Genomic DNA, 13,921 nt, shown 5'->3' on the forward strand with positions numbered 1-13,921 from the left:
TTTAAGAGAGCTAATTTCAATAAACAGAGAGAGCTTGGGAAGGATTCCATGGATGAGAATCCTCAAGGGGAAAACAACTTAAGAAACTTGGGAAATTTTGAAAAGTGAGATAATAAAAGCCCAGTCTAGCACAATACCAACAAAGAAGAAAAATAACAGCTCTCAAAAGAAACCAGCATGGCTGCACAAAGAACTCTCTCATAAATTGAAAGATAAAAAGGACAAGTATAAAAAGTGGAAAGAGGGGCACATAACTAAAGCAGAATATCAGCAAATAGCCCGAGCCTGCAAAGATGAAGTGAGGAAAGCCAAGGCTCAGAATGAACTAAGGCTTGTGACCAAAGTCAAAAATAACAAAAAAAGCTTCTTTCAACATGTAAAAAACAAGAACACAGTTAAGGAAATGATTGGTCCATTAGTGGGGGGAAATGACAAGAAGGTGATAAGCAACAGGGAGAAAGCAGAACTATTTAACTCATTTTTTGCATCTGTCTTTACACAAAGGGAAAAAAGAGTCCAGCCTATCAAAAACAATACCATAAAAAACAGATTAGAAACACAAGTTAAGATAAGCAAGAAAATGATAAGTGAGCATGTGTCCAACCTAGACAAATTCAAATCACCAGGACTAGATGGATTACACCCCAAGGTTCTCAAGGAACTGGCAGATGTGATCTCAGAACCACTGAACTATATTTTTCAAAGATCCTGGAGCACTGGGGAATTACCAGAGGACTGGAAAAGAGCTGATGTAGTTCCCATCTTCAAAAAATAGATCCAGGAAACTACAGACCTATCAGCCTGACCTCAATGCCTGGGAAGATTCTGGAAAAGATAATCAAACAGCGAATCAGCAACCACCTAGAGGCAAACAAAGTCATTACTAAAAGCCAACATGGGTTTGTCAAAAACAGATCATGCCAGACAAATCTTATTGCATTCTTTAACCAAGTGACAAAATTAGTGGATCAGAGGAATGCTGTGGATATAATTTACTCGGACTTCAGTAAGGCATTTGATAAAATAGATCACAACCTACTACTTGATAAGATAGAAAAATGTGGGTTAGACAGCCTCACCAGTAGATGGATTCGTAGCTGGCTGACCGGCCATACTCAGCGTGTGGTCCTCAATGGAACTGCACCTACATGGAGGGAAGTGTGTAGTGGGATGCCCCAGGGCTCTGTTCTGGGCCCAGTGCTCTTCAACATCTTCATCAACGATCTGGACGAGGGGATAGATGGGGAACTCATTAAATTTGCAGACGACACCAAGCTGGCAGGAATAGCCAACACTCCAGAAAATAGGCTTAAGATACAGAAGGAACTTGACAGACTTCAATATTGGATGCTATCTAACAAAATGAAATTCAGTGGTGAAAAAAGTAAGATGCTACATTTAGGCAAGAAAAAACAAATGCACAGGTATAGTATAGGTGGTACATTGCTCAATAGTAGTAACTGTGAGAGGGATCTTGGAGTCCTAGTAAACAATCACCCAGCAGTGTGCTGAAGCTGCCAAAAAAGCCAACACAGTGCTAGGTTGCATTAACAGAGGGATAGTATCAAGATCACGTGAAGTGTTAATATCACTTTACAATACCTTGGTAAGGCCACACTTGGAATACTGCATCCAGTTTTGGTCACCACGATGTAAAAAAGATGTTGAGACTCTAGAAAGAGTGCAGAGAAGAGCAACAAAGATGATTAGAGGACTGGAGGCTAAAACATATAAGGAACGATTGCTGGAATTGGGTATGTCTAGTTTAATGAAGAGAAGGACAAGGGGGGACATGATAGCAGTGTTCCAATATCTCAGGGGCTGCCACAAAGAAGAGGGAGTCAAGCTATTCTCCAAAGCGCCTGAAGGCAGGACAAGAAGCAATGGATGGAAACTAGTCAAGGACAGAAGCAACCTAGAACTAAGGAGAAACTTCCTGACAGAACAATTAACCAGTGGAACAACCTGCCTCCGAAAGCGGTGAATGCTCCAACACTGGATGTTTTTCAGAAGAGACTGGACAGCCATTTGTCTGAAATGGTATAGGATTTCCTGCCTGAGCAGGGAGTTGGACTCCATGACCTCCAAGGTCCCTTCCAACTTTATTATTATTATTATTATTATTATTATTATTATTATTATTATTATTATTATTATTATTATTATTATTATTATTATTATTATTATTATTGTTGTTGTTGTTGTTGTTGTTGTTGTTGTTGTTGTTGTTGTTTTTGTTGTTGTTGTTGTTGTTATTGATCATCGCACAGTCAGCCAGATGTTCAGACTGGATTTGGCATTTTTGTCTACCTATCAAGTCCTTACCAAGGACCTGGGATAGGCAGATGTGAATGTTTGATAGTATTACAGATATTGTTGCAGGATGGAAGCAGTTCCTAGTAAGGCCGCCTTTTGCAATTGACTAATGGCGAATTTGTCAATGCCAATGGTGTTCAAGTGGTGCTCCAGTTGTTTTGGGATTGCAATAGGAAGGCGCCTATTACTATTGGTACTACCCTTGCTTGCTTTTGCCACAGTTTTTCTATTTCTATTTGTAAGTCTTTGTATTTTGTTATCTTCTCTATTTTATGATTCCACCAGTTCTTGCTTACAGGCAAATGATATTTCTTGCAGATCTTCCAATGCACCATTGTTGCTACTTTGTCATGTGCTGCTTGTAGTCAGTCTGTGTGATCTTCTTGCAGCAGCTTACCAGGTGGTCCACTGTTTCTTCAGCTTCTTTGCATAGGCGGCACTTACTGTCTGTTGCTGTCTTCTCAATTTTGACTTTGAATGCATTTGTCCTTAAGGCTTGGTCTTGTGCAGCCAGAATTAGTCCCTCGGTCTCTTTCTTCAATTTTCCTGCTCTTAGCCATTGCCAGGTCTTGTTATTATCTGCTTTCCCAGCTATTTGTTTTAATGTACTGGCATGTTGTGCTTTGTCTTCCCATGCCTATATTATTATTATTATTATTATTATTATTATTATTATTATTATTATTATTATTATTATTATTATTATTATTATTATTATTATTATTATTATTATTATTATTATTATCTTTTAAAAGAGGAACTGTACTATTCCACATCCAGATGGTCCTTGTTTTATGCTTACCAGGATGACCTTCTACTTGATTATACTTGATTTTCTTTTGCAATACCATAATTCAGAAATTTTTATAATCATGCTTGAGAAAAAAAGGAATGTCCTTTAACAGAGAAATATTGTAGAGATTATTAGCATGCAATGCCTCAACCAGTAAATGGTAAGTTAATGTTTGTATAGTGGAATCACGGAGAATTTGATGTGGAAGAGACCTTATATGTAATGTAGATCAATCCTTTCTTTCCTCAGTGCAGAAATCCATTAAAGCATCACCAAGTCACCATCCAACTTCTGAAAACATTCAGAAAAGGTTCCCCCACCCACTAACTCCAGCATGACAAGATTGCTCTTTCCTAAAATGCCTGACATCGTCAGTCCATCAAACAGTTCTTGTTGGGTGTCCAAAGTTAGATCCAGAATAACTTGATATCCTTGTTTTTTCTTTCTTCTGAAAACTGCAGCTATCAGCAAAAGATAATAATCAACAATCAATACCCTTCCCTTTTAGGAAACAAACTTATATTTACAAATCTAAGATCCATGGTGGATTTCATATGTGAGTAGGGTAACATCTGTCACAACCAACTGGAACACTGTGAGTCTAGTACTACAGGTGACCATGAGACAACTTGTGGTTGTGTATGCTTTGGGGAGATGTAAGTCAATAAATGAAAATGTATTCTTTCTTTGATCTTTCTGGTTGTCTACTTATACCCTGCTCTATAGACTTTTGGTAGTATAGTGTCTCCAATAGATATCTCATATCTTAGCATGAGAAAATTGCTCAGCTTGGATCAGCTTCTTAAATTATATCACTGGTGTTTGATTTCTTCAATATGTTATACTCTGATATGCAAATAGAACATTTGAAAGTTTATGATTCAGTATGATATTTTCTCCAGGTATTGCTCTTAAAGCACTCTTGAAAACTTAAACAAACCTTTCATCCATTCCATTTGCTGATGTAATGTACTGATTCCATGGTGCTAATGCAATATATCTGACTCTTTTTTGGAAATTTCTGAAACTGTTCAGCTACCAAACATTATCTATCATTGCTCACTATTAGTTGTGGAAAATCTGCTAACAAGAACTTATCAATACATCTATGGTTTATGTGGTTGTCATTGAGTTAATAGAAAACATTTCTGCTCACTTTGAACATATGTCCAAATTCTATATGAATTTTTTGTCAGAGAAACACTTTGGTCATTCTTTCACCAAATCCTTGATATGGAACGAAATCAAGCTTTCCGCTTGCTTCTGTTCCACCAGCAGCACTCAGCTATTTACGAAGCATCAGTATCTCCCTATAACAGCCCATAATAGCTCTTTTAATTTTTCTATTACTGAAAAATAAAGCAAATATTCCTTTCAAATAAAAGTACAACAAATAATCATTGTCAGGCTCTTTGCTGCATTTGCTTTTATTTAGGACATGTATTTGTTAAGATAAAATTTGATTACACAATAACAATTTTCTGAAGTAAATCTAGGTTTGTATGGCTCCAACTATGACCAAATGCAGGAATATGGCTTTCTACCGGTGGTGGCTTGCTGCCATCTAGTGGCTGATTCAAATCATAAAAGCAATGAATTTGATACAGTATTTATCTCTGCTAAAGGTAGACTCTCTTGACACTTGATAACTCCATAGATTGTCTTGGCAACAGTATGGAAGTGGCTTGCCCTTCTGTTTTCCCAGATATTTTTTTTTTGACTTCTCTGTCTAGTGTAGTATTTATGGATGAACCAGGTCCAAACCTGTAGCTTTGTTGAGATCTGCCATGGCTAGCTAGGTGATGTCATCTGCCATTACATTTCTTACCTTGTTACATTTTCAGAAACAGTGATCAGAGTTTTTTAAACATTTTAAAGAGATTTTTATGGATTAGATCTGACCTTTAATCTGTCAATGCATAAGTTTGTCTTTTTCAACATCACAGGATACCATATGTTATGAACATACCATATGTTATGATATTACCTGGCATTCACAAGATTGACAGCTGTTTCTCAGAGAAGAATTATCTCATCTCCCTGTTTCAAGCAAGAGCTGTCTGAGGAAAGATGCCCCCACCTCTCCCTGGCCAGGCAGAAGGTAGACATATCGAGGTAGGTTAGGATTAGGGAGGAAGGAGGCCCTAAGATTGTCTTCTAATCTCAGGCCAAACTTTACAAAAAAGGATTTTTCCCCTTAGCAAAGGTTGCTTCTGGGTCCAGTTCAAGGTGTTGGTTATTACCTTTTAAGTTCCATGTGGCATGAGTCCCGTATCTGAGGAGCCGTCCCACCCCAATGGAACTAGCGTGCCCCATTTGCACCAGAAGAGGGCGGCCACAGACCCCATTTTCAAGACAAGGATTTGGTGAAAGAGCTGATGTTCTTACCAACTCTCTGGTCCATTGAAATAGCCTGGGAATGGAAGGAATACTGATAGTGAATGATTGGCAGATTTGTTCCTGGAGCCATCTTGGAAATTATGTATTGGATAGATGTTTATCTTGCCTTTGCTTCTGGAAGTCAATTATCTCGCTGAAGCTGCAGGGGATGGGTTGCATGTCACAAAGATTGGGAAAAAAGGGCTTAGCTAAAACATGGCAGTGTTGATCAAAAGAGCTCTGATCTGAATCCTGGATGGAGGATAAGGTTGGTGGTACTATCTTGGCATTTCTAGTCATATCCTGTAGACACCCTGATTCATACAATCAGATTCATACAGCAGCTTGGAGCACCATCAGACCACCTGCAACCAGCACTTGCCAAGCTCTTTGCCTCAACTGCTGTTATTCTTTTCAAAATGTTCTACTAAAAAAAAAAAAGGATCTGATACTTTGCAAGAAAAAGTGCCAATTTTTAATATTCTCTCCAAGAAAGCAATCATTCTTAAATAATGTGCTTTGAAGGACAAATGATGTAAGTTGGGGTGGACGAGATATATCCTGCAAAGGGACGATGCTTGGTGAGAAACTTTACAACAAACTTTGGAGTTGCAGTGCTTTCCAAAGGTTGATTTGGACAAACGTTTTTATGAATGTCTTATAAAATATCAGTGTAAATATACTGTATATACACCTATAGAATTTAAGCATATTGTGGGGAGGAAGTGCTGTTACTAAAGTTCAGATTGCTTTTTTTATAGGATATAAAATACAAAATTGCATCCAGACCAGTTCTGCCTCTTGTTACAAACTTCTATTTTTCTGACAAGTGTCTATATTTACATCTAGGCCATCTATGAGATAGGAAGGAAAAAGGCACAGGAGCATCCTGTATTTGCTGGCCATCAGTAAAGGCAGCCATTAAGAGCTTATAGCCTATGATTTAGTTTCCATGACAACATGTCACCTGTAATTTATCTAACAATAGATGTGCATTGACAGACTTATCTAGTAGGATTCAAGCCCATTAAACTCTTTTAGAATTTCTGAGCTAGATGGGGTTCCCAAATGTCATTTAGTCCAGCTCCAAATCTTATAATATTGTTATTAAACTTCATTCATAAAGTAGTTTAACACTGTGCTTAAAAGGACATTTATTTGGAAGTAAATCTCGTTGAATGTCCTAAGTAAGAGTTGTATAGGAATGCAGCATCAGCCACAGATCGGTTAGTATAAAATGTGTCACCATATTTCTTAAATGTATAACTTATAATTTAGCTAAGATATTAGGGGAAGGGACAAGAGGAGGCAAATATGTAATGATGTTATCCTGCTATGGTTGCAGCTTACTGAATTGTGTCAGAGAAGTACTGTACCTGTGTGCTGATGTCATTGCAGGTGTATAGTTATTGTCATGATATCACAGTTTATTATAGATGCCACTGAAGATGTGGCTTCACATGTTGTCAAGGGATTGCCAGAAATCTATGCTCTAAATCTGTGCTAATCTTTCAAACCACAGTTGGATTAGAAATCCACACTGGAACAGGATAGGCAAAACTAGACAATGCATACAGACCATAAACTTTAGGTCAGGGATGTCTACTTTCAGTGGTAATACTGAAGATCCTCTCAGATGACTGCAGAAAAACATAAACTACAGAGAATATCATGAACCAAATCAAGGCTGGAAAATACTTGCTTATACAAGAGCTAATGAAATGGCATGATAGAGCATAGGTTCTTTTTAAATGTATTGTAATGTACTGTAGCTGAATCAAGTAAGAATGTTCTTTAGAGATAACATTAATCTGATTTATAAAAACAACAAAACCCTAATAGGAACAATTACTTGCTGACAGGGAGATACAGTTATGTTGGCAATACCCATCCTCTGGTCTCCAACCATATCTAGTTTTATGGACATATTTTCTGGGACAGATCTTAACTAATCAGGGGGCATTGCATTCATATCCTAGAAACCCTGAAGAGTTAACTATAAATGTGCCCCCTTTGAAAGGAAGGATTTTTCATTGAAAATGTAGGCTTTTGAACTAAGAGGGCTTACAATATTTATGAGTAAATATGATAAAAGAATCTTGGTCATAGGACATTGTTGGATAATATCATAATAGTAATAGCAGTAATAGTAATAAAGTTAGAAGGGACCTTGTAGGTCAGTGATGGCAAACCTTTTAGAGACCGAGTGCCCAAACTGCAACCCAAAACCCACTTATGCATCGTTGGGTGCCGGATGGGTGTGACCAATTGGCTGGGTGTGGCCCATTGGGTGGGCGTGGGTGCGGTGGTAACGGCAGCCTGGGTGGGACTAAAAAGTTCAATCAATCAATTCCAACTTTGCAAGATCATTTTTTTTCCGTGAGAAGTTGAAATTGACTGATTGATTGAACCTTTTTTTTTTTGCACACGGCAGCAGAGGCCTAAAGTGAAAAGGTTTTATAAAACCCAGCTGAAGGCCTAGGACTGGGGCAACAGCGCACGTGCCCATAGAGAAGGCTCTGAGTGCCGCCTCTGGCACCCGTGCCATAGGTTCGCCACCACTGTTGTAGGTCATCTAGTCCAACCTCCTGCTCAGGCAGGAAACCCTATACCATTTCAGACAAATGGCTGTCCAGTCTCTTCTTAAAAACACCCAGTATGCAGTATTCCAAGTGTGGCCTTACCAAGGCATTGTAAAGTGGTAAAGTGGTATTAACACTTCATGTGATCTTGATTCTATCCCTCTGTTAATGCAGCCTAGCACATAGTACCCCATGGAAACATTATTTTAAAGATCGGGAGTTTTGGAGTGTGCTGGATGTGCTGATTTATACGTACAGGTATAAACTTAGAAATTATTATGTTCAGTCTAGAATCCAGGTGTTAACAAGTAAAGGCAAACAAGGATACTGAATATCCTTATCTATGAACTGGAATTGGACTAATAATGTTTAAAATATTAGATGACTTCAAATAGAAGACTATTGATTTTGAGGATGGGAAACTGTCCAATCATTTAAATAGTGAGCATCAATAGTTGGGATCAGTTATCATTATGCTGACAAATCCTATGATTATGCTTAATTGTGTAAATCACTTCTCAGATACTATTGATATGAAAGTCAGATTACATGTGTAGGTGACAAGCTAAGGAAGGATTTATCTGAAAATTTATTGTAGTAAATTTATAGCCAAACTGAGGTATAAACTGTGCCTTCATCACTCCAGAAAACCAAAGGATCTGATAATGCTAATATTGCCTATAGTTTAGTAATTTACTGAGTGATGGATTCAGTGATGAACTAAGTGTACACTGAAAAATGTCTAAATAGCAAGCTGCTTCATTTTGAAATGTACAAAAATTGTAGATTTCCAGGACTCCTTCTCTTCTCCAGTACATAACAACTGGGCAAGCAGTCTTTACTAAGGGTTGAGACTCAACCATGTAACTAAAGTGAAATTGGACTCTGTATTTGAGGGGGATTTCTGATGTGGAGAGATGCTGTGATTTCAATCACAACCGATATTACAAGATCTGGGGGACTACAGTGACTACCTTTCCAGCACAAATTAAATACTCTGTCCTTTTTTATTAGACTGCCACCTGGTACACATACCTACCACCTACCTCTATCCAACATTTTTCAATCATACTTTTCATCTGTCACAGAGATGCAATCTAACAGGCTTCATTAATTTCAACAGGAGCTCAACATGTCCTCCCCCACCTGGCAGAAATTTAGCAAAGGCCGCACTGGAGCTCAGCTTGGGTTTGATGGGATTTGAGATTACAGCCTCCCCATTTCCCCCCCCCCACTCCAGTTTAGTTTAGGCGTTACTTACAATAGCCCATATCTCTACATAGCATGGGACCCTGCTACTGAATGTAAGAAGCGGCTTTACAGCTCAGTGAGTTTCAGGCCGGGTTCAAACTGATAGATCAGAGAAATGGATTGAAACTGGCAGAAGGGAATTTAAAAGAATTATGGAAGTTCTTCACTTACAAAAATAAAAATAAAAAACACAAGTATAGAGAGGGAAAATATCTGTTCTGGCCATAAGTACTAACAAAAAGGATGCCCAACTGAATTTTTCCCTTACGTGCTAGAGTGCCTTAGCGGGTTGCATGTTACGTAGCATGCACGGATGATGGTGCTGATGTTTCAGTTGTTCCTCCCAAACATGAACCACTACAGAGGAACTTCATCAATGCCCTCATGGGTATTGGCTCTGGTCTTGTGGATGCCACTAAGACACATATCTTTCCAACAGCATATTCAGCATCCAGCATGTCCAGCATGCAGTCAGCAGGCACCCCATTTCACTAGCCCTTAGAGTAGATTTCAAAGAATGGGAAATCATCAGGAGTTACAAAATATCAGATATTTTTTAAAAACGTGGCCAGAAGAAGCTTTTAAAGAGGATATATCTGGAAAAATTGAGGTAACTCTCTTTTACTATCCAGACAGAAATCGGTCTTTTTGTAGTATTCCTTCTACTAGAAGTTGGGAAGGTAAATTCCAATTGAATCATAGAAAAAAAAATCACGATTAGAGTAGTTTATCTTTTAAACCAGTCTTTCTTCAGTTTAATATACTTGAGATGTTTGGGGATTGTGACCCCCAGAATTTCCTAGCTCTATCAATCTGCTGTATATCTGGACAAAACAGCTGATCAGATGTTATTGCTGATTCCAGAACTTGTTCATAAGAACAATGTAAGGATTTTTACAGTTCGTCAGCTGCTGTTAGAACTTTTAAAAGTTTAAGCCCCCCCCCAGCCATCATTGGTCTTGAGATTGGTACAAGAGATTTGTCCTCTGCTACAAATTTGGATTTTTTTTATACTGCACCGGCTCAAAGCCAGTGAATACCACCCCACTCAGCAATTAACATATAGCTGAGAAGGACATGCTTTATCTATATATAACTTTCTGAGCAGCATGTTAATTGCAAGTCATGAAAGTCACCCAGCTAAAGCAAGCAGGAGCCTATATCACACTGTAGTGCTTTGGAAGATGCTGAATGAGAACAGCAAGGCATCAATTCACACTGTGGGGGAGAAGGCAATGGTTAACCAGACCTGTATTTTACTAAAGAAAGCACATGGTTAGATAAGTGATGATGTTGTGTTAGGAGATGTACTCTTCAGGTCAGATAGCACTTAATATGCAAGTGAGGAAGAGCTGAAAATCTTCTGGAGTATTAAACATCTTTATACTGTGGCTAAATTAACCCATTCAGGACATTTAGTTGCTGATGCTGCCAGGCAAGAAGAAACTTAACAAAGGGACCTGTTAGAATAGCAAGATGCAGCATTACAATATTGATGATGAAACTGACTGGAAAAACAAGAATTTTTTTTTCAAAAAGACCACAGAACTCAGGAGATTCCAACCTCAAATGTATTAGAAGATGAAGTTTGATTGGTAGTCTGGTCATTACCAAATCTCAAGGTTATGAGAACTGATGAATATCTCAAGAAATATGGTAAGTAACAAAAGAAAAATCTGTAAAGATTCTAACTAAACTATGTCAGTCAATCTGGAAAACAACACAAAGATAACAGAGGTCAGTCTACTGTACATACAATAGCAAAAGAAAGGAGACTTAAGAGAGTGCCAATTACATTATATTGTTAAGTTACACACTAGCAAAATAATGTTTAGGATCATTCAATGCAGATTAGATCTCTAAATGGAAAGGCAGATGCCAGATATTGAAGCTGGATTTTCAGAATAGGTTGAGAAACAAGAAAGCTTTTTGATGTAGACTGGATAATTGAGAAAACTAAACAATACAATATGGGCTCTACAGATTATAGCAAGGCCTTTAATTGTGTTAACCTTAATAAGCAGTGGAATGCCCTTCAGAAAATGGAAATGGAAAACCCTACTGTATATACAGTACAGGATAAGCTGCAGTCCAGATGGAACATGGCAAAATAGATTGGTGCCAAGCCAGGAAAGGAATAAGACAAGGCTTTATTGGAATTAAAATGTTCTGGTAATTACATATTTATTTGATTTTGAAACAAAGTTTAATATTTTTAGATGTACACATACTTTTGAACAACATCCCTTCAAACTGGAAACTGCAGCTGGACAATAGAAACAGATTCCCCATGCTCTTATTATTACCCTTATTTTTGCTAAGATATTAATTCTTCAATAGTTAGTCCTTGGTTACCAATGGTAATTGGGATTGGGATCTCTGTTCTAAACAATGTCGTCGTGAGTACACTCACTTTTAACAACAGTTCCAGTGAGGTCATTAAGCAAATCCTGTGTGGTCCTTAGGTGTGATGTCATGTGATTACTATTTCTGACCACCTACTGGCTTTCTCATTGACTTTGCTTGTTGAAAGCTGGCAGGGAAGGTCACAAATAGTTATCATGTGACTGCAAGATGCTGTGACCGTCATAACTGTGAGCTAGTTGCCAAGTGCCTGAATTGTGATCATGTGACCAGGGGGATGCTATGATGATCTCAATTTCGAGGACAAGCTGTAAGTCTCTTCCTTCAGCACTGTCAAATAGTCCCTAAACGAGGACTACTTGTATCGAAAAGACAAATTTATGTCCTCAGTTAACCAGTGGATCGATGTAATTGATGTTAGTTGTATCTTACAAACCAGTTAGGCATAGCCATGGATTATGCATGGACAATTACCTTTTATTGAAATTGTTACGAAAAATGTCATATATATGTATTTATATATGCATGAGAAATTTATCTTGACCTGAAAACTTTCTTTAAAATCTGCATACTTTTCAATGCAGTTTAATTGGTTTAAGTTATTAATGTGTGAAAACGTACACATGAATTTTCTTATTTTCAAGTATACTTTTGCTAAGATCAGTAAAATCGGTGCGCTCCTCAATTTAAACAAAAACAGTCTGCAAGAAACAGAACTAAATGTGTTAGCACTGTTCAATAGTTTAAAACAGGCATGTCAAACTCGCGACATCACATGACGCCACGCAACGTATCGGGCCGGTTTTGCCATTGCTGGCAATGGGGTGGGCGTGGCTTCCATGTGACGCGTCGGGCCCACAGGCCGCCAGTTTGACACCCCTGGTTTAAAACATAACATTTATTGCATGTGCTGATTTGTAGAAAATTTATGGAAAATTTATTTAGCTCAGCTGGTAAACAACATACCACAATGTTATACAATTACAGTAATTATTTACTCAAACTTTTACTTCAATGTAGCCACCAGATAATCTATACATACATAAAGTTTGAATATACATACACAAAGTTTGAATATAATGGCTCGCTATGCTAGCCACCTATAGGACATTAACTTGCTGTTGGCTGATCTTTCAGGTACCCTTTCAGTTATATATATATAATCACTAACAACAATAAGTACAATATTTTTAATTCATTCATATATTAAACAGCTGTTATAAACCTTACTTGGATCCACTTAAAGGAATGAAATATAGGTTTAAATTGAAAACTGGATACAGTCAAGAATCAAATTCTATTTCTTTCCAGGTTTTAGCAGCATTTCTTTTGTACTGTTCTAATTCCTGAAAGGGAAATAGATAAAGTGAAATATTAAATCTCAAGATCTCAACAACTGCATTGCACTTTTCAGCTTGTGAATATTATGAATCCAACTATCCATCTCATCTTACATTCTACTGCACATATTGAACCAGACCCAAACCTTTCCCTCTGTATCCTACAAGTATCTATATACTACTAAAATTCTTGTGTCTGATTGTTTGTAACCTTCAATGGGCAAATTGGTGCATCATAGGGCAACAATGATTGAATCAATGTACTGTACTTCAAATGGCTAACTTAAGAATGCACCCCAAACCCAGGAACCCATGACTCCCACGGAATTGAACTTGGGCAGTTGTGGCTGCTTCAGGGCTGTTGTGCCACCACGATTACATATCTATCATTTCCAGTGCTCCTTGCTAGCTTCCTACAAGGAAAACCAATGGGGAAGCCAGCAGGAAGTTGGAAGTTGCTCCCAATCTCACTACTTTTTTTTGCCCACCTATGGTCATTCTGTTTCTCTACTTAAGTAAAAAAATATATTTGAAATGATAACCCAACAGATTACGAGTTGTCTAGTACACATAAACTTGTAAGTGTAGCTTTCTGTATATATGACAGGTGCTCAAGGGGACTGGCCTTGGTGGTGGGAAGAGCTTATTCATAGAAGTGGCACAGGACAAGGAGAAACAGATGCTTCAGGAATAGTTGAAAATTCCAATATTGTCTATTTAGCTCAAATCATAGATTGGATATCTTCCACATTAAAAAATACCCGAACTTGGTTTTTTTTAATATAGATCTGAAATAATAGTTTGAAAAAAGCCACAAAAAGAATGCCTCTAAACAAGGATAACTATAATAATTATCTCCCTCACATAACGTATTGACCAGTTTAATCACTAACTTC

The 13,921-nt window shown here is 37.8% G+C and overlaps 1 protein-coding gene across 2 annotated transcripts in view; it reads right to left on the reverse strand.

The window, feature by feature from the left end:
* Nucleotides 1-12,564: 12,564 nt before the first annotated feature.
* DYNC2LI1 (dynein cytoplasmic 2 light intermediate chain 1) overlaps nucleotides 12,565-13,921 on the reverse strand; it is a 29,003-nt gene continuing 27,646 nt past the window's right edge. For both annotated transcript variants that reach the window (XM_015813090.1, XM_015813089.1), the window contains one exon: nucleotides 12,565-13,031. In XM_015813090.1, the coding sequence (XP_015668576.1) occupies nucleotides 12,969-13,031 (63 nt within the window). In that variant the 3' untranslated portion in view covers nucleotides 12,565-12,968. The remainder of the gene's footprint in view (nucleotides 13,032-13,921) is intronic.

This window comes from Protobothrops mucrosquamatus, unplaced genomic scaffold (genome assembly GCF_001527695.2).
Source record: "Protobothrops mucrosquamatus isolate PMUCROS unplaced genomic scaffold, P.Mucros_1.0 scaffold134, whole genome shotgun sequence".
Lineage (NCBI taxonomy): Eukaryota > Metazoa > Chordata > Lepidosauria > Squamata > Viperidae > Protobothrops > Protobothrops mucrosquamatus.